General features: G+C 40.2%; 1 protein-coding gene across 1 annotated transcript in view; it reads left to right on the top strand.

Moving 5' to 3' along the window:
* The window catches only part of LOC124167569 (protein jagged-1b), a 508,514-nt gene that overhangs the window by 454,527 nt on the left and 26,036 nt on the right, over nt 1–27,951 (top strand). Inside the window, exon 7 of the mRNA XM_046545538.1 lies at nt 1,940–2,275. Within this exon, the coding sequence (XP_046401494.1) occupies nt 1,940–2,275 (336 nt within the window). The remainder of the gene's footprint in view (nt 1–1,939; nt 2,276–27,951) is intronic.

Here is a 27,951-nt window from a genome sequence, read left to right as displayed (position 1 = left end):
TGATATACTCCTGTAAAGTGTGATTATGAAGTAGAATTGTATTGTTTGAACCGAAAAGTGTAAATTTGTGATAAGAAAATAGTAATAATTTTGTTCATAAATTGAATGTGAGCTTCATTCAATTCGTGATCCGATATTCAATCCTTCTGATCATTTATAGCTGATATTTCAGAACAATGATATCAATAGGGAGTAATTAAATTTTCCGAAATCTATAAATGATGTGAATTTTCTCTGCTTTACCAAAGCTTTTATCCGTCCTCTAACTCGTGAAAATGTTTTATGCGTGCTAAGGTATTTCTTTACGTCATGTAAAATTTACGCATGCAATTTTCAAAATATGTTATTACTAATTTTGGTGAAGCTGATTATATCTTTCGAGAATGATATCGTAATTTTTGGTAAATTTAATCGAATCCTCCGTTTTCCGACGAGGAATTTTATTAACAGAGGTGATTCTTGTACGTAATTCAAATACCTATTTAAGGTCATTAGAAAAAAAAATGGTCTAAAATGAAGAGAAAAAAATCTGTTTACCAAGGCAAAATTATAAGTTTACAATCATTGATTTTCAAATATAATTGATCCTCCTGTTTCATGGATTAAATTGTCAAAGGATAACCTCTTGGCGCTACTAGTATCTGGAGGATAGGAGTTTTTGTTTACTGGAAGTAATAAATATGTAATGCTGGATCTACTGGCTGTATTTTTTATTCGCGATTTGGGTTTTGGCACACCTGCTGTCATTTGTCAGATGGAGATGAGAGACATTCAGAGAATGGTGTCTTGAGTGAAAAAATTTCATGTAGAATTAAGAATTATTAATTAGGCAGCCAATGAATTTTATTCTCTCCTTTATTCTAAAATAGAAGATGGAAAGTCATTCCTTGTGCGAAGTAAAACCTCTTGAGTTTTATCATGGTCATTTTGTTTTCTAGCCACTGCAACTCATTATTTACCACCTCTGCTTTTTGGAGAGGCAGGAGATGTGAATATTTAGATAGTTTTTTGATAATTCAAGAATATTATTGAGGTCATAATGGAAATTAATTTAAATACGTTATCAATATGTTATGCCGGACTCAGTAGCGGCGAAGTAAAGCCCTCGCCTGCCGAATAAGAGGTCGCGGGTTCGTGTCCCGCCCGGGTAGACTTCCAGGGTTCGTGTACGTGTGATTGTTATCGTTGAAAATCCCGATTTAAGAGGCCAACATGTCCTTTCTTCGGTGGAATGGGAATAAATTAGGGATGGTCGGATCGGATACCTCGGATCCAAATATCCGCGGATATTGCCCTTCATCGGATACATCGGATCCAAAGTCGCAAAAGACATCGGATCTGGATCCAAAATTTTAAACGATAGCTTCAGTGAATGCAATGTCCCTTAAGGGTGGAAAGAGTTCCGATTCTATCTCCGAATGTGTCGTGGCATGCGATTATTGTCCTACGCCACTGGTCAGTGGTTTTTCCGAAGATTTTTCCTATATTCATTTCCAAACCCAAGCATAACAGTTTAGGTCCTGAGCATATAAATATGTTTGAATAAAAACAACTTGAAAGTCTATAAAAATGATTTTTAATTTATAAAAATATTAAATTGCGTATGAAAATCTACGTACCCAGAATAAACTTGAATAATTACTTCGCTTAATAGCAGGAATTGAAGGAAAATGCATTTGGATCCGAAAATATCCGATCCGAAAGATCCGGCTCCGAATTCAAGGATCCGATCCGAATCCAGATCCGAAAATAATCCTGGATCCGTCCATCCCGAAAATATCCGATGCGAAAGATCCGGCTCCGAAAATCAAGGACCCGATCCGAATCCGGATCCGAAAAAAATCCTGGATCCGTCCATCCCTAGAATAAATAAATAAATTTGTTTTTTTTTCGATCCTTATGACCTTCACTGATGTTCTTTTTTCCGTTCCTATTGCAGATCTCAACTACTGCGGCACGCACGAGCCGTGTCTGAACGGCGGCACGTGCGAGAACACGGCTCCCGACAAGCACAACTGCACGTGTCCCGAGGGCTTCTCTGGCCTCAACTGCGAGATCGTGGAGAACCCGTGCGCCACGGCGCCCTGCCGCAACGGAGGCACTTGCATCGAACACATGAGGGCCACCAACGCGTCCCTCGCCTCTGCGTCGGCGGGGCCCGAGTCGGGGGCCGCGGGGGGCGCCACGGGGCCAGGGACGACCGCCGTCGCCTCCTCCGTGGGCCAATTCAGCTGTGAGTGCGCACCCGGATGGACAGGACATACATGCTCCACAAGTAAGTACCTATCAATTTTAGTTGAACAAAAAATTGCAATATTATCTCAGGATTTATTCAAACACGACGTGTAACAACTAAACTCGTCGTGTTGATTTTTTTAAATCTCACAATCGACAACTTTAAAAAATTTGCTCGAAATTGAGTTGAATCGAAGACAAAAAAATACTTTTACGTATTTTCAACTGAAATTCTGTTTGGTTTGTGACAAATATGATGTAAGTATTCATCATTTGTGCACAAAGTCTTAATCCTTTTTACATTTCTCATCAAGAAATTAATTGGGATAAAAATTTTGCATCTTAATAATGTATCACCAAATGAACGAAAATAAATCCTGTGGAAATATTGCAATGTTTAATGTAACTAATGTTATGAACTTCCTCCAAATCGTCCCGAATATCGCACGACAAAAGTACCAATTGACATCATTAGACCGAGCGACGATTTTAAAAGGTATTTTCCATTTTGTTGTTTTAATGTGTTGGTGAATTTTCCTAATTTCTATATTGTTCATGGAAATAGACGCGGATGTTCAGTGACATACCATTATGGAGTCATCCGATTTTGAGTCTTGTAGCCTACTTGAATTTTTAATCGTGGTTGAAAGTAAATGAGTGCAATCGAAGGCAAAAAAAACGTGACATGTTTTCATCTTTAATTATCTTAGGTTTGTGAAAAATATTACATAGGCACATTTCAAATTGTGTACCTTTTGTAGACCTTATTACATTACTTATAATAAATTGATTAGGAGAATTTTTTCTCATCTTATTAAGAGACTTTAAGCAATGAATTACGGAAAAATGGTATTGAAAGCTTGAAACTATGAAAATAATAATTGCAATATTATTTTCAAAGGTAGATATCGGATATCAAATGCCAAAATAAAATGAAGAATAAATCTTTCCGCTTAGCCAGCGATCACGATTTTTTGCCTCATCTCTCGCCTTCGCTCCCGCTACCTCCGTCAATGCACTCCGAGTCCTCTTTACCTCCTGTTTCATTTTTCTCTTCTCGCCCGGCATCTATAGAATTTTTTTCCATCTCACCTTCCTCGGTTGCCATGGAATTATTCCTACCATTACATCAATTCCTCTCAATGGGATGGCAATTTTGTGCATATATATCGATATCTTTACTAAATTGAGTATCTTTACGTGGTATCTGGACAAAATAACTGCGCGACCATTCTCTGGAAATTAGGCTTACACGCATGTCTCCACCTCTCCTGCCAGAAGCATAATCTTTAACGTTTCTTCCGATGATAGGACATGTCTTTTAGTTCGCTTCCTTCGGACTTAAACCCAAGCGTGTCGTTTACTGCAGAAGGTGGTGTAAATGTATTAAGTTAAGAACGGATAAAGAGTTTCTCTCCAGCCTCGATGGGAGTGAAGGAGAAGAAGGAGGCGGCGTCTGAGATCGTCTCTCTTCTTGAGCTGAATTTGCATCGGACACTCACTTTCCATTTCGTCCGAAGCATGCATGGCCTGAAATTGAGTGACGCACTTACGTTCGAGTAAAAATTTGTATCCCCTCGTAATCTCTCCCCTCTCAGAATCGAAGATCGCCCCGCACCCGAGCACACAGTTTCATCAAGCGCAAGATGAAGGTCGTAGGTACAATCTCCCCCCCCCCCCCTCGACGCGGTCGAAAGTGTTTTATTTTCGAAATCCGAGGAAATATGTCGCGATTTTTTTCCTCCCGCCACTTTACAAGTCCCTTTCGGAATTAGAAGGCCTTCCCTTAATTAACAACGCTCGGGATATCTCCAAGCATCGTCCGCTTCCCAGATCGACGATCCATCGGTACCAACATTTTTATGAGATCATTCTTACTTCCTTTCACTCTCTCTCTCCATCCCCGGGAATTTTCCCTGCCTGTTTATTACTCTGGTAACAGCCCTCCGTGCCGAAGATACGATCCCCATTCCTACCAATACCACCTCTCCCACACCCCTCCACAACACCACCCAGTCTAATGGTACCAGTGCGTGGCGACCCGTGCTCCACCTTGTGACGAGGCGATAAACTAAAGAGTGATGTGGATGGGAGGGTTGGTGGCTGTGCACCCAGAGATCTCTTTTCCCCTACTTCTTCTTCCTTTTCTGTGCTTCCTCAACTCTTTATCGGCGCTCCCTTTTCTCGTCCTCTTCTTCTTCGCAACGCTCCGTGCTTTCCTCCCGCCCAGAAGAGGTCTTGGCGGGAAACGGTGAGTATAGATGTCGCGTCGGTCGGGGGTGTGCCATGCCTGCACGCCCGACGATCGTGATTAGTGAAATCCGTGAATTCGCCTCCCTGCACTGGCTTTCTTATCTTCACCTTCTTCCTCTCTTATTCAGCTCCCGATGACTTTTCTTTCCCTCACCTTTCCTCTTCCGAATCGGATCGTAAATTTCGGCGACTCCCGCGTAGCGTTTGCCGGCTTCCAAGGAGTCGATTCCACTAGATGCTTAACCGTATGAGATCGATATTCCTGTTGATAATCTGGGAATCAAATCTGGCTCAGAAATTAATCTTGGCTGGTATACAGAGTCCGCATCAAATCGAAAAGAACCCTATCAGTTGTTTGATCTAATTTGAGGATGTTCAATCAATCCACATTCGAACGAAATAGAGATTTGGGTGATATAAGTAAAAATATAGATTACCGTGTTCACTAGAAAGATATCTGAATACCTTGCGCTGGTTTAGTTTTTAAGAGCATGCAGTGAATAAATCTTTAGTCCGATCAAATGAGCAGTGGAATTTATCGATATTCCGGTCCCTCATTCGAGAGATGATGCGAGATAAATAGATAAATGGCCTCATAAATGAGACTTTGAAGTTTTATGAGCATTATCGTCCGGTAAATCTTAGATCTAATTCCGATTCTCATTTATTCTACATGTAATGGAAATCATTTTCTGTGACTTTTTGGCAATTCATACGGAAGATGGAATACGTATTTTAATAATGGTCCAGGTTTTGGGAATGATGATTTTGCACGCTTGCGAGGGATTTTTGTCTTTCTTAGCTCATCATGTCATATTCAGACGTTGAAATCTCCTTGAGTGAAGTCAGAGGGCCACAACTAGTCTTTCAGTCTGAAAATTGAGCGTCTCGCATTACGATATCATTCGTTCGCACTGAAAATGAAAATTCAACAAATTTAGGGAATTCAGCTTAAATTTTTTGCAAGTTGATGTAGAATATTTCTTTTTTCTTGTATGTATGAAGTTTTCTTCTTCCAAAAACTCTGCATTTCTACTTGTTACTGCATTTTTGTCAAAGAAATGATTTCTTATTACGTCTTCCTGCTTGCATTTGGTCTCGTGATACATTGTTGAGATAAGCTTAATTCATTCAAAAAAAAATTCCGCTTTTTTTTAAAGAGCACTTGATTTTCACTTTTTGAGAACGTCGAGTGCTTGCTAATTACTTACTGAAATTTCTCTCCTTTCTAATTAGAGAAGTGGGACGTAACCCTTGATCGTTTTCGTTCGGTAGCTCTCTTGAGAAAGCGAATTCGGGTTTAAAGCATATCACGACGCAGAAAAAGGCTTCTCCCTCACGAAATTGTTTTCTCTTCCCTCGTTAAGGAAACGCAGAGCCGCCTCTCTTGCGTTTGACCTTTGGGGTTCGGTTTCTTTTTCACGTTGGAAGGTTTAATTACAGAGGGCACCCTTTGAACCTTTTCGTCATTGTCGGAAGTGGGATTCGCAGTGCCTCCTAGTGTGTTTCTCTGGCAAGATTCGGGCATTTTTACCTGACCAGTGACCACGGTATAGGTATCCATGCCGCCTCGCTCCCGTAGTGATAAGTATTCGTGCCTCCAAACATGGACGTTGAAAGTTCAGCGTGGAAAGAATATTGCTCCACCTTTTTAGTTTGCAATCCACTATCATGATGTGGAATGTGAGATATATACATGCCTCGCTAATAATTTTACCCCGGTTAAATACACGTAAACAGCATGAGCCAATACTTGTTTTTGATTCGACACCTATTTAATTTATTTCGTTTCATTTTTTTTAAATCGAATGATAATCAGGGAAGATTCAGGGAAATTGAGAATGGGGAGTTGTTCAGTATTATTGGTTGACGGCTGCTGTCCTTAAACATCCCGCCACGTGCCTATTGATGAAGCATACGGGAAGAATGCATATTTTGATGGATCATGAATAACTAATCTCAGCATTTATAAAATAAAAAGTGGCATTTCGTAATGGGCATACCGAAGCAAAGCGATGGTGTGGCTCGTCGCTGCTCCCTTTTGAATGATAACAATTGTATTAACCTTCAATTTTACCACGCAAATTGTTAATTAAAGAGATGCATATTATAGCATTCATAAAAATTGATGTAATATACATATTTGGGTAATTTCAGTGCCAAGGCTTGCAGAATATCTAAAATACGAAAGCAGTCTCGTGATTTTCAAATTCATTTAATGAATAGAAAGACTTGTATGCATAGAATATTTTATGATAAAAATAATTTTTTACTATCATTCAGTATTTTGATTGAATCGGGTATCTTGCTGAAATAATATTGAATTCCATTGTACAGTAAACTTTTTTCATAAATTGTTAGATTTCTGTGATACATATTATTAAAATTATCAGGGTGTCTGGTTTAGTACATATGTTATCTTAGGTAGGGAGAGTTAAAATGATAATAATGATTTTTATTCGAGGTTAGATAAATAAAACTATTATTTTTTACAATGATTTTAGTGGAATATGGGTTTATGATTATGCATGTATTATTATATATGATTTTAGTGGAAGGCATCCTCGTTTTGGGGTCATCGACTCGGCCATCGCAAATGAAATGCTAAATAAAGACATAAGTAGCATGAGGGTGTTCCTACGACAAACACATAGATTCTATAATTGGTGCTGGAAAAATTATGTATTAACCGATGGTTTGAAATAAGTAACTAAAGCAAAGCTGTAAAATACATTATTGTAGTTGAAGACTTTGTGTTCGAGGTAACTGAGAATTTGAATCATTTTTAAAACTAAAATTATGACCATTTTTCACAAATGTTATTATGCTAAATATTAAAACGCTAGTAACAATTAGTATTTCATATTTTATGAAATGTTGGACGGGAGACGTGATATAAATTCCCGCCTCTGCCCCTCGGGAAGTGTGAAGGGCCTCCATTCGTCTTCGGTGGCGGAAGGGAGTTGGTGGCGGTGGGAGGGAGAACTGCTCGACGGATGCTACGCGCGGAGATGTTGTGAAAGCGGCGAGAAGAGACACGCAAGGGGCGATACACTTCGGATTTATTCTCGGGACAAGATAACGTGCCCTTGATTGTACGTTCCCCATAAGTTACCTGCCCACGGTTTGATTCGCGCTCTGCCCGTTCAGGGAAATGATTGTGTGCCGCGGCTTTCTCCTCTTCGGTTTTAATGCTCTCCGAAAAAAATCGTGGCATCCCTCGATTCCAATTCACTAATAGGAATAGAGGTATAAGAGGAATAGGATAGTATCCTTCATCAGAGAAAACGAAAGGCATTGATTGCGATTCCTTAACCACCATTAGTGTATTCATAATGTACAAATTATTTGGTTTTAGAAATCCTATTTTAGACGAATGTTAATGGTCAATTTTAACCTCATTTGAAAAAGGCCAGATTAGCGCCAATGCGATGCCACTCCACGTGACGTCACAGGGACTTAGATTCTATACGAGTAGATAGGAGTTTTACATCGTCTGAGATTACCAATGCATGCATGTGGCACAGAGCTCAGGGAAGCATTTCTTAATAATCACCTATTAAAATTGCCTATGGTCAGACATTTTCCTTCATTTGATTGTAAGAAATTTTCCTTCGTTTAATAGGGTGTTAATAATCCTTATTTAAGCCAAGCGGTACCTGATAGCAGGGTACTCTACGCTACCGCCATGCTCGGCAGCAAGCAGCCTGCATCGTAGCGGCGTTCATAGCCTCGCACCCAGGTGGCCTCACACAGCAGCCAGACGTCACACGGTCTTTTCCCAGCATTCATACTTAGCCGTCGTATTTTCGCGCGCCTCCTTTCCTCCTCCTTGCCTCCTTTCGTCAATAGTGCAAAACGTTGGCGACAGGCGTGTATTTTTCAATTTGCACTCCACTTAGACATGTTCGCCGAAAGCAATTATTCGGTGGCGTTGGCGTCGGAGTACCCTTTGAGCGTCGTGAGGCGTCCACAACGTTTGTCTCAACGACGCTAATTGGCCACAAATGACTAAAAATCAATTTCCAAGAGTTAAGGAGCGAAAAAATAACATTAAATATTTAATATTTATTCTATGAACGATTTTATTCTTGGATATTACCTATCTATTTTCCGTGGAGTCGGAATTTTAAACGGTTTCGGCAGCGCCCGCCTATGATTCCACCCTCCAAGTCAGAAATTATTTATTCCATAAGAATACTTCCATTGCGTCGACGCCACGAGAGCTCCCGCTCCCCCAGCAAATTTTGCCCTTCACAGCTCTGCGTTGCGAAACGTGGATTCAAATTCGCCGCGTAGCGTGCCTCTTGTAATCGGGGCTCGCTACATCAGCGCCGCTATTTGATGCGATCGGTGGGAATCACAGGAACCAAGGGAGTGTAGAATCCTGTGTAGAGTATTTATGAATACTTCACTGAAATAGTGGTAGAATTGAGGATTAGGGTGCGTCGACGGGGAGGTCAGTTTGCACGACTACCCAGTCATTTAATTAAAATCATATAAGAGGTTCAAAGCTGCGTCGAAAATATGAGTATATTTACTGTAATCGAATGTGAGGCCTTCATATGTTACACTAATTCCTCAACCCCACGAATACATTGTAGTCATTTTTTTAGTGAGAAATTGTTAGTTTTAAGTTTTAATCGATACACCTATTCGAATAGCTGGACAGATTCTGTAATCAGTCCAGCCCGTACTTAAGTAATCTAGAGTATCACCACAATACCGTTTTTCTCCATATGCCGTGAAATAATAGCAGTCACGCGAAGGACGTTATGTAGAACCACAGAACTCATTCTCAGGGAAGAGCGGGAACAGTGGTTTGGGGGAGATGGTGAAACATCGGGAGAGAAAAACGAGGTGGTAGTGGGGAAAAGGTGGGGAGGACGGAGTGAAAGAAAGAAAAAAAATTGAGCATCGCCGGGGCGAAGTCGTGGTGAGGTCGATCAATTCGGAGAGTGCTCTCCTTAATGAAGAAAGTCGGTTTTTGCGGCGGCGGCAATGGGATGTGCCCGTGTGCCTGCGTTGTTGGTTGTGGGTGGGGGTAGAGCTCGGGAGAGCGTGACGAAGGGCGGGGGTAGAGGTGGGGCACCCTCAGGAGGGTGGGTAGGGTCAGGAGGAGGTGGGGGGGGGAAGATTGCGGCCTCCCGAGGAAGCAGTGTTTAAGACGTGCCGATCGTGAGCATTTGGTTGTTGGGGATCGCGTCTTATTGCCTGCCCTTCCCACGATGCGTCCCTTCCTCTCTTTATACATACCTTCTTCGCCCATTCCCTCTTCATCTCGCTCCGTGCAGCATCGTTTCATCTTATTTTTCCCCTTCCCCTCCTCCCGCTGCTATCGGAGCGGCCGGAGCTCGGAGCGTGGGCTCCGGAATATCAAAAGCTGTTGTGGAGGCAGCTTCTCTCTCTCTCTCTCTAGTACGGTTTGTTTGCGCGCATGTTTTTTCCTCCATAAATGGAAAACTGAAGTTAAAGCCTTTGTTAACTTATACTTTTATGATATATCAACTTTCACTTGTTTCATTCATTTTGCCTTCTATCGGGTACTTGTAATCTCTTCTGTTTATGAGAACTATCGTGGCTTTCACGATCTGCACAGATCTCATTCAGTAAATTCACATTCAATTTTGACAGACGTCATGGTAAAAACGTAAAAAAAGGAAACATCTCACAAATTTCTCGTACATTGATATATTACACATTTTTTCAACATTTTATAGCAAGTACATACGATTTACTAATGCATGGAACTGCTCCCTTTAGAAAATTTTAAATGGTACTAGGAAATTGTTACGAATTTTAAAAATGGCTGTTGTAACAGCATCCTGATCATATTTGTAAACATATCCGCTCTTTTGCACCGTGCACTTGGGACCAACTTCGCCCAGCTCCGCTTAACGCACATATCGTCTGTATTTTCAACTGAGAAGCCCATTCATTGCGTCATTATCAGCTACTTTTTTTCGCATTGCGCATGCGCAGACTCATGAAGGGGAATGCGACGCTAGTGGTCCAGTTGAGCTCCTCATGAAAAAGTTTTCATGACGGGATCAACATTTTGCACCAGCATCGTATCTATTGTTCATGTGATCCAAGGATCTAAGCATTATATCCACTTTCTTTCTCCAATTTATTTTTTATAACATGTATACATTTTTTCTTTTTCATTTCACACTGGTTATGAAAATCAGGGAAATAAAAATTTGAGGTGGAAGTCAGGGAAATTATATTGTAGTCAGGAAAAAACTCCAGAGGCGCAGCAAAAAGTTGGCAGTTGTTGAAAATGCTGAGTAAGTGATTCTGTGTTTGAGCTGAGACGCATAGCGCGTCCCTTGGAAGACATAGCGTATCCTGATTTCATTTTTATTGTATTAATACGGGCGTGTTTAAGATGATATTTGCCTTTGAATGAGTTGGATTTGAGTGACGTATTGGTGAGCATGTTATTGACATCCTGGCTGGCTTCCTGGCTTTCACGGGATAGCGACGATTTGGAAATACTTGACTTTTTATCACACAGTACACCTTTCTGCGTTTTTCTATAGGGTCTCTTTGTAGGACTGCTTTTCTATCGAACTAAACTGAGGAAATTTTTTAAAAATTACTAACTGAATTTCTGAAAAAAAAATCTGAAATCCGAAAGTGAAAAAATCTGAAATCAGGGGAATTGAATGTTAGTGCGAACGCTGAAAGAGAAACTGAGTTTTCTTAATCGTGTTTTGCTCTTTGCTTCTGTTCTGCGAGGATAGTTTGTAGTGCAACTATTGCTGCAGTTACACTAACAACGGGATGAATAGACTCTCACACCCAGTTTGAGTGCATCCCCTGCCCCTCACCATCGGTATGCAGTGCGGCCGGTGGCCAACAGGGGGCACAACTACCTCTCGCAGGGTCACCCCTGGGTGGGGTTATACCCTCCCCTCCTCCCCGCAGCCCCCTCCCAACATGCACAAGAGGTCAGCTGTTGTTCGTTGAACTCTCCCCCTCCATCATGCAGCTCATCATCCAACTCCCCCTCCTCCTCCTTTGACCACCGAGAAATTTCACATTTCTCCCCTCACACTGTGCACCCACGGCTCCGTCTCCCTCCCTCTCATTACATACCCGTCCGTCCTCCATGTACCTGCGTACGTATCCCTCTCATGTCTGAACTCACTGGACGTGCCTCTCTTGATTGCGAACCGATCTTTTCTCTATCGCCTTGTTGTTGAGGTTCTCACTTCACAAAAATTTCCATCTTTCCTGCAATAGTATACATAATTATTCTTTTTTAAAAGTGTGTAGTGATTTATTTTTAATGCATTGTGAAGCCATTCCGTAAATTTACACCGAAAACTATTGTTTTTTCGTCAGCAAATATGCGCTAAAAATGCGGATTAAATCAATGGAATTGTCAAATACCGATTTCTTAACAGGTCATATGAATGAAATTGAAGCATTTTTTTACTCCCATGTCTTTACGATTCCAATTTTTTATGCAAGAGCATATTTATTCATATTTTATTGCATTATGCTCTTCGTGTAAGGATTAATGCAGGGTTTGTAGCCTAGCTGAAACACGTGTATCCATCATATTTATATCACGTGGCATTGGAAATTTAAACATCAAAGAGCCCGGAAGGGAAAATTGGGCACGTATCAATGTGAAGTGCAATAAATTAAAATATTTTTACCTTTCCTCGCCAATGGAAGGTCACTGAGCTCCCCCAATAATGATTTTCCCTTTCACCCTAATGCACAGAAATAATGCACCATTTCACTAAATGTAGGCAAGTCACGTGACGCAATACCAGATTGACATTGAGACGATCGAAGTATGTTGGGATCAAGGCAATTAATGAAGTCACTCGCCCTCTACCGATCATTAAGGCCGTTCTACGCGGGGCGCGGAATTGCGCAGGTTAGAACTGCATTAATATCTAAAATGGAGAGGAATTGCGCGAATGTATGAACGAAATTAGAACAGGGGCTATTTTTCCATCTCACGTCCACGCATTCTCGCATGTGTTCTAGCAATTCGCCGCTTTACACGACGCAATTTTGATTGCGCATTCGTGCACACGTCAGATTGTGCAAGTACGTGCTCCGTGTAAAACGGCCTTTACTCTAAGACTAGGATGCCATTTCTTAAAGTTACCAAGGAAGCCATTCATTCATTGTCCATGCAAACAAAGTAAAAATGCGAGATAGATCGGTGTGAGGCAACAATTATCGTTCCTTGAACGTGAGCATAGCATTATAAAAGCTACAAATTCGAAGTTTTCGCCTTGTAGTTTTGCCTGAAAACATTTTGGCACTCGCACCTTCGACTAAATGACCCTCCTTTTGCTTAAATTAATGACCATCTTGTCGTTCGCGTGAATTGGAGGATGCATGCGCCAACCTACACCATCGTCTTGATTGATCATTTCAGCAAGCGCGAACCCTTGTTACGTTTCCTCTGCCACTCCGCTTGCTTTCCTTTTGTCGTCGGGCTTCTCTCGAGTAACACGCGGGCAAGCGCCCGTCTCGTTGTTCCGACTCCTTGCATCCGGCTGCATGTGCTGTCGCACGCCAAAAAGTATTCGTTCTCGAGGGTTTACAATATGACGCATTCGTTTAACAGCAGTGGATTGTGGAACCGTTGAACAAGACCTCCATATCTTCCCCTCGTGAAGAAGACTGAAGAGCGGATTGCGTGCTGCTCTTTCATAACTTTGCCGAGACTGCTTCGATGTGCAACGTTTGCGGACCACTTCGTCGCACTGTCAATGATGAATCTGTCATCAGCTTCCGTTTTACGCTTCGGTAAAGCAACATTCTCACTTCCACTGGCTGCATCAACTTTGTATGTCAACGGTTCTTCCTCTCCTAAATAACTTTACCTGTGAACGCTTAGTTCTAGGTCTTTAATGCTCAGAATCCTCCCCGGTTTTTGGATTTTAATCAGTGCTTTCACACACATATATGGTATTTAAATTATAAGATTGGTATACTGCAGCCCTTCAACTCTCCGTATATATCCCAGCATAGTTCTTTTAACCTCCCTGAGGCTCCCCTTCTCCGTATCCTTCCTGATCTGTTCTAGGTATGTACTTGTCCCTTGGTTCTCCTAGGAGGACTTTTCCATCAATTTTCCATTTCATTGTGTTTCCCACGCAACTGCTGGGTCTAATTATTTGGCCAATACACCGTGCTCTACTTTGGCGTTCGCAGTGTCCTTTCTTCTCCTATTCTTCCGCATACCTCCTCATTTCCCACCCTTTCCGTCCATTTTAGCATATTCAGCATCCTCCTCCAACACCAGGTCTGGAGGGCCTCCATTCTTTTCTAATCACTTTCTCCAGTGGTCCAAGCCTCTGAACCGTTGAGTGCACCACTACCTATAGCGAATATTTTCCTGTATTCACGCAATTCTTTTAGCTCTCTCATGAATATATAATAAAATAAATTAGGAAAGGCCGCTAGCTTTCCGTTGCCTCCATCAACACTTTACGTACTTTTTTCTCTTCAGAGAATCGTTTTTTTTATTACAGTCAATAAATTTGGTGGTGATTTTTTAAATTTTCCATATCGCCTATATTTAATTCCATTTTTTTGAAAGTGTATGTCCTCATGATGCGTGGATGTGGCCGGTAAATATTTCTATTTAATCCTTATTCCTATTTTGTGTCCAGTAACGCTTGAGTTTTATGAGGTCAGTGATTCTACATAACTAGTGAATTGCTACGCTCGTTGGTTGCTGTAGAAGAGCACTTTAATCTCTCACTAAAATTAAATATTCTTCTTTTAATTTTTTAATAAAATCCTTGTCTTTTAGAATCGCGTATTCATACACTTATTGACCTGAAATATTGGCTTGCCTTAATTTACGAAATTGAGCACATACATTTGTGCTCTGAACGTCATACCGCGGCGTACTTAGTTATAGCGATCAACCCTGTTGATTGCTTCTAAGGTCGTTTTGTTATCTTTAGGCTTGAGCTCATTTCGTGATCAGTGGAGCGAAGCTTTAACGTGTGCATGGCATACTGGACCGACGATTTTTTTCTGGTTTAGGTCAAGCTATCGTTTCATTTTTTTACGCTGAGGAAACAGTAATGTGGGAATAGTCATAGAGACTCGTATCTTTCTTTTATTACCTATCACGATTGTGATTCCTGTACAGGTGTACTCATAATTTATGCACTTACTGACAATAAAAAGGATGAAAAACACTCGATGGCTGTACTTATTCGCAGCAATGGTGCATGGCACTATTGCTTCCTGCACTAATTTGTCGTTTTCCTTGGTGAAACTTGTAATATTTAATCATAAAATTAATTCTTTCGTATATTAAAAAATTAAATATCGTATAGAAAAAAGATAAAATACAAAGCTGGTTCTGCCGAGTAAAATTACCAGCATAAGCAAAAGTGGAACTCACTCAACCATATCACGAATATGTGTAGTGTGAACATTCAAAAGGACAGTGTGAACTTTCAAGAGGAGATTCGTTATGTGACTTAGTGGATTTCTATTTTCCTTATGTTTGTAATTATGTACGGCGGTACATTTTTTTGCGAATCAGAATTCTCACAAATTTCAATTAAGTATTTTTAACAACAGACCATTGATATTGTTCACAGTGAAATATTTTGTATCTTAAAAGTCGCTTCCTTATATTTTTTTCCGTTGCATAAGAATTGCTCACGCTATCTGTAGGAGGTATGCTTTAAATTAAATCATGTCAGCATCCATAGCGCGTCATCATTGAAGAATGTAGTGCCCGATGCCTTTGCGATAACTCGGGAGTGACATTCCACCGGACGCTTCCCAAATGCGCTGCTGTTCATTTTTTCCTCGGGGGTTGCTCCTTTACGCGTTCTCCTTCGTATTGTGCTCGCCATTATCCTTTGTTATATTTTTTATCCTGTCCGCAGGCTGGACTAATGTCCGAAATTTGCGTGTTTAATTTATATCTTTCACGTAGGCAGCTCCTGGCGCCTGCATAACTTATAGTTGTGGGTCCAGGCCGTAAATAAGAGATAAGAAAGGGTGAAAGTGTGACACCCTTTCAGCATTCCAACAAGGGCGAGCGTCGCCGTAGCTGTACGTACTGCTCCAACCCCTCAATCCGTTTCTTTTTTATCTTCGTCAATGGAATCCAGTTGAGGAAGTAATGCGCCCTGGTAATGGTAGGTTGGAAAGGAAAGTACTTCTAATTTCATATTAGAAATACCAATATTACGTCAGGGAATTGAAGTGAGATTTTAGAACTATGTAGGTATTTGTTTCAGTTTCATTTTTTAGATGTTAAAAAACCTGAATAAAATTTAAACGGCACCAATCTATGCTTTTTTGACCTGAAACATTAGCTTGTCTTTATAAACTTTACGCGCTAGGATGCAATAATCAGTGCAGAATATCGACAGTCAGTCGTTGGCAAAAAATATGTTGGTTGGAAGCTGAGTTTATTCTGATATCATTCTTGATAGTGACTTTTGAGTGATAAATTAAATTGCTACTCGTGTTTTAAAGAAAATGTCTAAATTATAGAGGAGAGTACGTAGAACGTAAAGAATATATGTGAAATGGCGACGATTTTATTCGGCAGAAATTATTTGACTACGATAAGGAAATAGTTCCTGAATTGTACGTTTCTGATTTTTTTATAAGGAGCCAATACGTGTATGAAACCTGGTGACTTCTTCAACGTTAAACAAATTGGATAAAATCGCTCTATTCGTTCAAATAAGAAATCGCCCAATGTTAGTTTTCAAAAGTGAAGCGTGTGAATAACACCAACGATGCATTGAGTAATTTACGAAATTACTTATTACTTTTTTATAGGGATTCTTGGCTACTCAGTTGTGATCGATTACATATTCTTGCCCTTATGTCGACAAACTTACCAGAATCAAACAAGCATTCCAATTGTCAAACAGCTCTGAATTATCGGCAAATTTATGCATTGAATGAAGTTAAATCGCGCAAATGAAGTCAAATTCTTTAATCGCCACAGTTTTTTTGTGTATGTATAAAATCGTATAGAAATGATCTAGGAGGCAAAGAGTTTGAGGGTCCAAGGCGGACCCTTCGAAGGATACAACACACCGGGGCCGGGAACCAAACCAGTGGCTTATACGCCCGATCACCCGGGGAGGGGGAGGAGAGGAAGGGAAAAGGATAGAGGCGCCGCCGCGATAGGAGCCCGCCGACGCCTCTGGGAAAGGATAGGAGGGGAAGGGACGGGACGAGGGAAAGCACCCCAACGCTATAGAAGCGAAAGGGGCCCTACTAATTAGCGAAACCAAGCGTGAGCTATTAATATTCTACCAATTCTAGTGGATTTTCCTATGAGGAAGAAAAATCCATCGATCGAATCGGTAGATGATCTAGGAGGCAGTTCAGTTAGGAAAATCGTCAACTATGCGAAATTTCGCCAAGTACGTATGATTTCAAATTGGCGCGCTTGCAGATTGTCGCTGGCGCGGTCCACGCCCAATTCAGATTTGGGTCCATGCGGAGATGGAGTGGAGAGATTCTCTTGTCGCTGCCGGCCTCCCGCTTGTGTCCTTCCCGCGCTGTCCTTCACCACGTCAGCGACACAGAGGGGGGTGGGGAGAGGAATGCGAAGCAATTGAATAGGGGCTAGGGATTAGATTTGTGGTGGAAAAAGGTCTCTTTATTGATTCGCAACTCATAACACAACATATTGATATAGCATAATGTAAATTTACATATAATCCCTGAAGCTGTGAAACTAATGTTTCCGTATAATTCATTCATATTTAAGCCCCAGAAAATATATATGAAAACAAATATAAAATAATTAGCTCGGACCGGACGCCGTCTATTATTCTTCTGTAGAAATGTAACAGCAAATCGCTGCACATAATGATGATGAAATCGAATAGAGCTTTTTCTTAGTCGCATCCTATTCTTTTCCGAAGTGTACTTCTCAATTCCATACTATGTCCATGTCATTTTCCTGTTCCGAAGTTCCGAGCGATGGTTACAGATAACAAAAAACCGCAGCAAATCGAATGAAAAAAATTAATGTGACACTGCGCGTGCCATAGTTTCTCGTCAAAATTCCCAAATCGCCCAAATCCCTCGCTATCTTTCGCGGTAGGCTTTCTCTGAACGTTTCAACATTGACGTTTCCATGGCTACTGAAATCTCACGCTAAGCGCTCCGTAAGGATAATCTATTCATAATTTGTTCTATATATGAATCGCTAACTGCAGAAAGGCACCATGACTAAGTCGCCCGATTTTTCTTTTTTCTACTTTAAGTTGTTGCAAGGTGCAAGGCTCAACGACTCCTACTAAAAGGAAGCATGTTATGGAAACATATTCTCGGTGTTAGTAGCGTGCAGTTTCCTTTTAGTAGGGAACATTCAGTCTTGCACCTAGTGTCAACTTAAATTTTAAAAAGATAATTCGCCCAATTTGGAAATGATGCCTTTCTGCAGTTAGCGATTCATATCTGTAGGCAGGAAGTTTGCATCATCTATCCTGTCCGTGGATACCTAATATCGTGCGTCGCAAATGTCGCCAAGTACAACAGATGTAAAATTCCAATGCAAAGGGGCTAAATATTTTTAACCCTGTATCATGTTTCGGTACTCCCAATCGCTAATTCCAAAATCCATTCCATTATGTTTATCCAATATAAATAGACTTTAAATGAGTGATTGAAATCCATTTCATTTAATGTATAGTTAACGCTTTGAAATGCATTTCGCAGCTCAAAAATGCGGTAAAATGAAATTTCTTTCTTTTATAAGAGAAAGTCATTCCATAAGATTCGTTCCTTGGCATGTTGGAAAAATGTTGTAGACATGTTTAGTATTCCTAGGTTAACCGGAAAACCCTGCAGAAAACCTTTCAACATTAATAAAACGCTTTATATAGCACTATACTTTAGAATTGCTTTCCTGTAAAAATTTCTGGTCTAGAAATCGCGTAATCGTGAACGTGATTTTTTCAGTTTCCCTGATTGCCGCCCTTAATAAAGAAGGCGCCATGTGTTATGGTCTTCCAGATAATTCTTTCCTAATCCTTTCTAGCCGCTGCTCATCTGAAATTCTATCCATAACATGGCCTTCCACTTTAACTTCCGCTCAACATGCGTGGCATTAATTTTTTTCCATCAACTTTGGGACAAGATTGCCGGGCGCCATTCAAAGAGTCGCCCTCGTTGCTGGGCAGTCCGGAGGCAGGAACGAGAGGGTTGAGGGGGAAGGTGGGGGGTTTGCGTCTGAGAGACAGAGATCTTTTTAGCTGCCAATTTGGTGGATCCGCACAGGATGCCAGAGGAATTTCACTCGCAGGGCGTGACGACGATACACCCCAGAGCATTGGTGGTCGTTGTCGTTGGAATATTTTTTAGATAAGGCACAAGTTGTTCGTGTATGCGATGGCCTCTCTCTGAAGATTATCGAGTCATGATTCAGACCATCGACGAGAAAGAAAGGTTTGGTCCTCCGAGCAATGTTGGCAGCGAAGGTTATTTTTTTTGCACAACTCTTCAAGTCAACTTTAGACAATCACTTATTTTAAAATGTGAGATAAAGTACTTCGATTGCAGTTAAAGATAGTTCATAAATGATGCTTTCAATAATCTGGCTGTGTAAATAAATTATAGGTATTTAGTTTTATTAAAGCATAGTTGGGACAGGTAATTATTTATTTATTTGTGATGTTCAGTCCAGTTTTATTAAAAGATTTTGTTTTAGTGCAGGACTTTTCCGTTCAAATTCTTTGAGAAGGTACTAGGCCATACATGAGGGCATTTAAAAATATATAAATGTGGTTGATCTTCAATGGTGATTTACAAATTAGTCTATTTTCACTTTCTGAGTGAAAATTTCATTTATTTACAGCCGTTTGAAAAAACACCATGAATGGCCCTTTAAGGCGAGCGTGGAAAAATGTTCAATTTTAAAATGTCTATCATTTGGAGTGCAATGAGACTAGGTTGTCAAAATTATATTTCTCTTGAATCGATAGCTCAACATTTTGGCTTTTTGATGAAATGGAAGTTATACTCAGCTCTGTGGTAAAATCCATGGATCAAGGGACAGCGGAATGACCGTGTGTTTAAAAAAGTAATGGGTCTAGCGATCACATTTTAGGTCACTGATTAGCTATTACTGTCACCCAGAAGAATGGAAACGAAATAGCCATGTGACTCAAGCTTAAAAGTTTATTCGTAAAGAAAAGGTTGCTCAGATTTGGGACCTAAGATTATTTAGTATCCATGTGTGCTGCCAATCAAAATCTACATTGCGAACGAAAGTTATTCTTATCATTTGACTTCGAAATACACGCGGCTCGGATTAAATCCCGGTTCATTCCGCGATATCTTTTATTGTTTGGCCAATTGTCGTCTTCGGCGGTCGTGTAGACATTCTCGCAGGAATGCATTAAAACAATGAAGCATCCTCCACTCAGCCTCGGAATCTTTCCGTCGTCACGGAACAAAGCAATCGGCGATGTCCTGATTCTTCAGGGGGAGAGAGAGGGGCTCGGAGCGGGCGAGACTCGCTTTAAAAGGGCCGACATTGAGGTGCTGCTGTCAATTGCACAGAGAGTTACAGGATGTGAACACTTAGCATCCGCGGACGTAACTAGACTCGCTGACCACTTGTGCAGCCATTCCGACGAGGGATGGGAGGGGGTTGGGTTGACTTCGTCCGACATTTCAAACCACCCCCGCGTTGTACCACAGCCTCTCTGGAATCCCGCCGCGCCGACGAGTCCAAGAGAACTCCACTGCAATGTTGATAATTCGTTAAAAACCTCGAAAGAAATAAATACTTGTAGAACACTATTTAAAGAACGCGAGGAATTCTACGAAAAGCGTCATCGGTTGTGTAGAACGCGTACCTATTCTAAAGGCCGTTTTATACGGGGCACGGAATTGCGCAGGTTAGAGCTGCATTTATTTCTAAAATGGCGTGGAATTGCACGAATGCATGAACGAAATTAGAACAGGGGCTATTTTGCCGTCTCGCATCCACGCTTTCTCGCATGTGTTCATGCATAATGTTTTGTGTCTTGTGCTGACGAGTGGTGCCAAATTTAACGGCCATTGGAGACGCTTATTTTCTTTTAACTCATGTTAATTTCATTCCCGAGAACATTCCCAAATACGCTCGAAATGTATTCTACCGACTATCGTTCAGACGAAGAATAATCTAACGATTTGATCGTTGGATTATTCTTCCTCATAGGCTAATCCTCCAAAATTGTTAGAATAGCAATGGCTGTTGCCTGGTTTCGCTGGTGTTAGGACCCGCCCGCTTCTGTGACGGTGCAGGATTTTTTCGTCCCATCCCTTCCTTTCCTATCTCGTCCCAGGAGGCGTCGCCAGGCTCCTATCGCGGCGGCGCCTCCTTCCTTTTTCCTTCCAGTCCTCCACTCTTCTGAAGTGCAGAGGTGATAAGCTAACGCTTCCAGACCCTGCCCCCAGAAGAGTAACCGGCGAGCCCGCCCTAGGGTTTCGTATCCACTGTCGTTCAGACACACAGGAAATTCTATGTTATAGTTCTTGGCAACTTCGATTGAAAATCCGCTTTGGTTCACTAACAATTATGCGTTCTCTGGCCAGCGCCCCGCTGACGCTTAGCACTCGAGCGAACTCATCGGTTTCTGCATTTCCTCCTTTTTCGCCTCATTCTGCCACTCAATTGGCGCTTCACGATCGAAGTAAAGTTTGGAATGGGGAGATTATTGCTCATAAATATCCTTGCTCCGTCCTTTTATTTCCACTTCCGTTTATAACTTTATTTATAACAGCATATATCTCCACTCATAAATCGAACCATTGGCCATTGGATATATGCTATGGGAGATGTTTTGAGACATATACAGTGCATTTTATACGTTAATTCATTCGTGCACGAGGCTTTAATTCAATGCTATCGTCCATATATTTAGAATTAATGTTTCCACCATAGGTTTTCTCCGTCACAGCCTGATATGATAAAATATCAAAAGGACATAGGTAATGTACTTTATTATGCGATCTTTATTTCATTCACCAAACTGCAGTTAGACGGAAGGCAATGAAAGGTGTGGGGAGGAATGATTTGCAAGTGTTCAAGTATTACCTTTGCTTGTAAAAGCAGCGATAAAAGCTTCCAGTAAATAATTTTGCTAAAATCAATTCATGTGATATAATTCTCTTGTCTTATCATTAGTACGGGGTGTCACGTTTGAAATTTTAACTCCATTATCAAACATTTTTATCAGCCATCGTAACCTTTGCAATTTTAAAAATGGCAGCCGTGCTCGCAGCTGCTAAAAAATGTTTTCCTCTTCAAATTCTCTTCCTTTAATACAATTGGATTCTAAAAATTTGCGAAAAAAATGGCTAAATAAGTGGTAAATTAGACGGCAATAATTGCTACTACATCGAGAAAAACACATTCGAGAAATAGGATTTAATTTTAATGTTTATTTACGGCTCCATAAATATGAAACAGAATTACCGTTTTTTTTTACGTGTTATGAGAGGATGGGAACATTTATTCAATAATAAATGCGTTGAACTTTATATACGCCTTGATAATCATTGAACGGTTTGGTAACTTACTATTGAATGTCGTCTCCACATCATAAATAGACTTCTTGTGAACATCATATTTTTCATTCGAATATGTTCACGAATTCTTCCTTATTACTTTTTTGCTTACGTTCAAGTTTATTTTCTGAGCATGGTAAAAATTAACCTGAAAGCTAATCATCCTTGTGACTGATCACGAACACGCCTACGGTTGTCAAGTATCTTCAATGAGCGTTCATAACGATCGGACAACTATCTCGATAAATAAGATTGAAATTTTTACACCGTAGAAAAAGAACAGCCATTATTGCCGGTTTAAGAGCGGCGGACGGGAGGGAGCAGCAAAAACTGAAATGGCTGGGTCGTGATTGATGCGCTATTAGCGGCCCAAAAAGGCCGTTCATAAACGCGTGAAATAGGGAATCTCTTAGCATATTACGTGCGTGAAGCGTTCGTCGCTTTTTTCGGAGCGCCTGTCGACCTTCCATTGCGAGAGAGGGCTGCTGCTGCTTGACTCTTTCCTTTTTTCGTGAACAACTGAAGCGGGTGAAAAAAATCTCGTCATGTTTCCATCACGTGCCTATCCTTTCCCAGAATGACCCAACACACTCACCTTCCTCATCTACCGAATGTCCTCCCCACCCTCCCATGTGCCTTCTAGTCCCACAGTCTTCGAAACCTGCAATTTTCTCGCTCTATCGAGGGCTTAAAATGCCTGTTCCAATGCATCCGCGTCTCTGCATGTAAAGAAATAGAATGATTCAGTGGGTTGCCAAGGTGATTCGGAAGAAACGGTCTTTTATTCTTTGAAGGGTCCTCGAAGCTACGGTGATGTTGGAAGAATCTTCAATGCAATGAAATTCTTTTAAGTTTTTTCTCTTGCTCTTTCACTGTCGTGATATGCATTCCATTTAGAAACGTTACGAGTATTTATTTTGCCGAAAGGGAGAGAAATGTTAGCTTATGCTTTGATTAACTGTTGACTTGAAACCGCGATTGTTGATATTTATGCCGCGATTACTTGAATTAATAATAAAATAAAAATAATATTAATATCAAAAACTACAGTTTTGGCTTGCCTATGCTAAGGTGCCAATCGATAGGATCGCCCCTTGCTGTTTTACTGTTGAAGTTGCTATTGTGAAATGGAATGATAAAATTTGTTATTCGCCCGATTTTTTTTGGTCATAACACTTCTGTCGGTCGAATCGGTCAATAGCAGAGCTAAGCTAGCAACAGTGGGAAGTTAATTCCTTCAAAAGTAATTTTTCATATCGAATTGATTCAAAATAATTTCAATATATTTTGAGATCATAGTCAACAGTAAATTCACGATAAATTTATGGATAAAGAATTACGCAAAATAATGTCTATTAAATATTTGCTGACTAAAGTATTACCACTACTCTTAGGAGAAATTTTAACTTGGAATAGTTTTTAAGTAACTTTACTTTTTTTACTCTCCAACGACTTGCAGTCATCTTTTCATCACAAAAAATCTCAGGACCTTTTCACTACCTCATATGAATAAAGGCGAAGATGTTAAATGTTATTTCCCTACTTCAGATCCGGGGGGCATGATGCCAATTCCTTTATCTGTTCAGTTTATGCATATTTTTCAACGTCGAACGCGCGCCGATAAGCTTGATTTCATCTCATTTGAATTTTGGGGCGACAGTTTAAACAAATCTTCTTTTAAACGATTGCTCATGTTCTAAAGTTTGATCTCATCGATTGAAAATTAGGAAAATTTCGTTAAAAAACTCGTGCCCAATGGGGTCGCTAACATAGGCTCAAAAATCGCATTTCAATAGGGTAGATGGATAGGAATGATAAGTTGCAACGAAAAAAAGTCTTCCTCATTCAGCTATTTTCTCATAACTTTAAAATGAAAAATTTGCTACCCATTTTTCATGAGCTAGAGACTTTAGAGTTGGAGCTCATCACAGTGTTAATGAAAAGCGAGCCACGTGAGACGGATGTGCCAAACGGAGGAGAAGAAACGCTCGACAAGAGTCAGTGACGTCATCAACTTATCAGCGAAAGGGTTAAACCGGTCTATATGTCGCCGCTAATAGCCCGAAAAGTAGGTGACGGATAGAAAAATGGAAAATGTAGGGGTTTTTACTATTCAAACTCAATGATAATCGAAAAAAATTTTAAAGTGGTGATCGAGCTCATTATTTTGATTCGGTGAGTGGACCATCGATGGCTATGGCGATTTTTGTGTTTGGTTGCATAGCAACGATCCCTTGGCCAGTCATCACATAGGGTCTCCACTCTCCTGCCTGTGGAATGCAGATGGCACGCCTCGTAGTTCACTGACAGCAGAGATAGAGAGTGTCCTCGTCTCTTGTGTTTCCGCAGCGCGTTCTTCTGCCCCTGCCGGGAGGGAGAGCTTACGCCGGGGATGGTGTACAGTGTACATTAATGACAAAATTCCGATGTTAGATAATATGCGTTCCCTGAAATGTCAAAAAAGCATTGGATATATTAGAAGAATATCATCGGAAGAATTAATAGCTCAATTAGTCGAACTACTTTTTAAATAGGAAACAAGATGATAATAATCCAGTGAAATGGGCCTCAAATACCCTCCTAATAAGTGAACCAGACAAGTAGATTCAAAATATGGAAGATATAAAATAACCTTAAAAATGGGCTCGTTCCTTATTTTTTTAATAATAATATTATCGATTGCGATAGAGTTTGAAAAATAAAGAGACACATAGTTTTCAGTTTTTCCATCCGTCACTTACTTCTCGAGCTATTAGCGGCGACATATCTACGGGATTAACCTTTTCGCTGATAAGTTGATGACGTCACTGACAATTGCCGTGCGGCTTATGACTAGTAAAAATGGTGGGAAATAATTTTTGATACGCCACGTGATGTTTAATGTAATTTTATATTTTTGCATATAGATACTGTTTGTAAAACATTTAGATACAAAATGTGATCACTTATTAGGAGGTTGTTTGAGGTCCATTTAACTGGATTATTATCATCTTGTTTCCTTTTTAAAAAGTAGTTCTACTAATTGAGCTATGTCACCAGCTATTTTCGTTAGTTCATTTTATCCTTCGAATAAACCGTCCGTGGCTAAATTATATGTACAGTTCATTGTTTATAATTATACAACCCTTATCCAGTTGTATTTCTTTTCATCTTTCACTTATATATTCACTACTTTCAATGGCGGAACAGAGGTGCTTGGCTTCGATTTTCCTTCGAATGCAGAAAGCTAACTTTATTTACTCTTTTCAAGAGGTAATTTTACATATATTCAATGCTAATCACACATTTAAATAATCGCGACGAACCCTAATCCATTTGTGTTTTTGGGTGAGTGTGGTTGGCTCTATGTAAACACAGGAAGGCCCTTTAAAAAGCTATACGCGCGTGGGAAAAATGTATCGGAACCTGCCCACTACATCAAGACGTCGAAACAATGGTATCGTCAAAAGTAATTGCCCGTCACCCGCCAAGGAGACACACTCACGTTCGGGAACATATTAATTCCTCCTCCTCTTATGCACACTAGTACGGCCATTAGTCGTGAAATCACCATTTCCACCCTCCCACACCGTGTAATTTCCCATGCACCCCTGAGTTCACCCCCCCTGGTCCCAACGGTGTGTCCATAGCAGGGGTGAGAGGGTGCGTTGGCCTCCCACGATGTCTCTGACAATGGCCAGCGTGCATGCGAGAAGGAAGATCATTCTCGGGAAGAGACCGACTTCATTATGGGCTGGCTCTCCTTATCCATCTTCCCCTATCCACTAGGGCCTGGCCCTTTCCATTCGAAATACGAGACGGGGACACGCCCTATATACACATATAACATATGAAGAGGGAATCCCTATGTATCCCTATTACCCATGCAGACTAAACCTTCCCGTTATGAAGTTCTCAATGTCGGATTCGTTATTAAGTTCTCATTATCGATTTATCGATATCGATTAATCTAAAGACGAAATTATAGTAACGTCGTCATAATAGTAATAGGCAATAATGTCGTTTCATTTGTTTTTTGGTTGCTTAGTAAAATTGTTACAATTAATTTGGCGTATAATACTATAATAAATTTACTAAAAAGCATAATGTCAGTTTCTTTATCGCAGCTGTTTTAGTATTTTAAGGAAAATATATTTCTTTTTGCATATTACCATCTTCGATATCGATAAGTCGATAGACGACATTATAATAACGTTGTCATAATAGTAATAATAATAATAGGCAATAATGTCGTTTTATTTGTTTTTTTTTCGTTGCTTAGTAACATGGTTACAATTGATTTGATGTATAAAACTATAATAAAAATTCACTAATAAGCATAATTTCAGCTCTTTTATCGCAGCTGTTTGTGTATTTAAAGTATAATATATTTCTTTGCATAACCCTTTGTAAAATAATGATTATAGTAATAGTTGCATCGTGGGGATATTCTTGGCTGATGAGATAATTTTACCGTATTTATTTTACTCAAAAAAATCCGGAAAAAACAAAATGCAAGTTGAAGTATAAATTTTATTATAAAATGAAAAAATAAAGCGAAAAGAGAAAAAAATTGTCCCAGTAGTTAACGTTTTAGTAATATCAAGCGTTATAAAAATAACTGGAATACTACGCCTTTGGTCATAGTTGAGATTTATAATTCCTTTTTTTCCAACTTTAAGTCAGTGGAGATTTTATCGTTCCTGTGATCGTATTCTCCTAATTGAGACTGTGAATTCGAAGAAAAACTTGATGAAACCTCACACATGCAGATTTTCTCTCCCGTCATCGGCGGTTGATGAATTTATGTCCTGTCGCTTTTGAAATGGCCCAATGAAAAATTGCTGCTAGCATCCCCCGTCTCCCTTTGAAAGGAAAAATAATTTGGAAACTTTTTAGAGTATTTGAAGCTTGAAAAAAATGTATAAAAAAGTAAAGCTCTTCCCATTCATAATGACTGACCCTATGGTTATTACCATATTCCGAAGATAATTGATTGTGGCCGAAATTGGTTGAAATCAATCTCTATCAGTTATTGCCGAAGCACCAGTTTCGTAAATGCTTGAGGTCTTTTTTTTTCGTTCCCTCGATCCCATAGCATCGAAACCGGGCGAGCCCCCTTGGATAATTCCCGCCTTCCTTTTACGTGGCCACTTACGACGTTTAGCGCTTATAAGCTCTCGGGAAAGGCAGAGCTCCGTAATGAATCTTATTAGCCATTCCTCTATCACGAGCTATTAATTAGCACCGTGCCTTTAATTCCAACCCTGTCCCATAGAGGGTGTTGTGATTGATCGCCGATCCTAGGGCCAATTTGCATCCTTAATAAGTTCCGCGACGCGTGTGTCCAGCGGAATACGTGTTTACTTTTCGTCGGATCAACACAGGGTATCATCCAAATTACTATTGTGACGCCGATTCACGACCTTTGGCAATCTGTGATGGTCCTCTTTCGAGTTCTGAAAGTGAAAAAAATAATTTCGTGGAAGATCGACGATAAAAGACTAATCAATGGACATTTGATTTCAATATTTATGGCTTCGGCCTGATGGAAGGAACCTCTTAAGGAGGCATTTGAACATCGTTACGTTTTTGTTATTTACCTTAGAGACGGTTACGGCCGAATTTTTATTGGATCGTAAAGTTCGAGACTTTGTTGTTTTATTTGTTCCTCTGCACTCCATACCTTATTAGGAAGATTTATGATCATATTGGGTCTTTCCAATAGCTTTGGCGAGATTTTTGTGGTGGTAAAATGCATAAAATGATTGAATCAGGATATTAGTTTTATACTTTCACTTCCAGTGGATAAAATTTTGATTTTTTTCTCACCAGTTAGGAATAATCAGAGCTTTCAGTATTCATGCCTCACTCATGTGTAGAGATGTTTTTACATCAACACGCCATTTATTTGTTCTCTCTAAACTA

Source organism: Ischnura elegans, chromosome 11 (genome assembly GCF_921293095.1).
Source record: "Ischnura elegans chromosome 11, ioIscEleg1.1, whole genome shotgun sequence".
Classification (NCBI taxonomy): Eukaryota; Metazoa; Arthropoda; class Insecta; order Odonata; family Coenagrionidae; genus Ischnura; species Ischnura elegans.
Note: the sequence above shows the minus strand (reverse complement) of the source record. Positions and strands in the feature narration are given on the sequence as shown.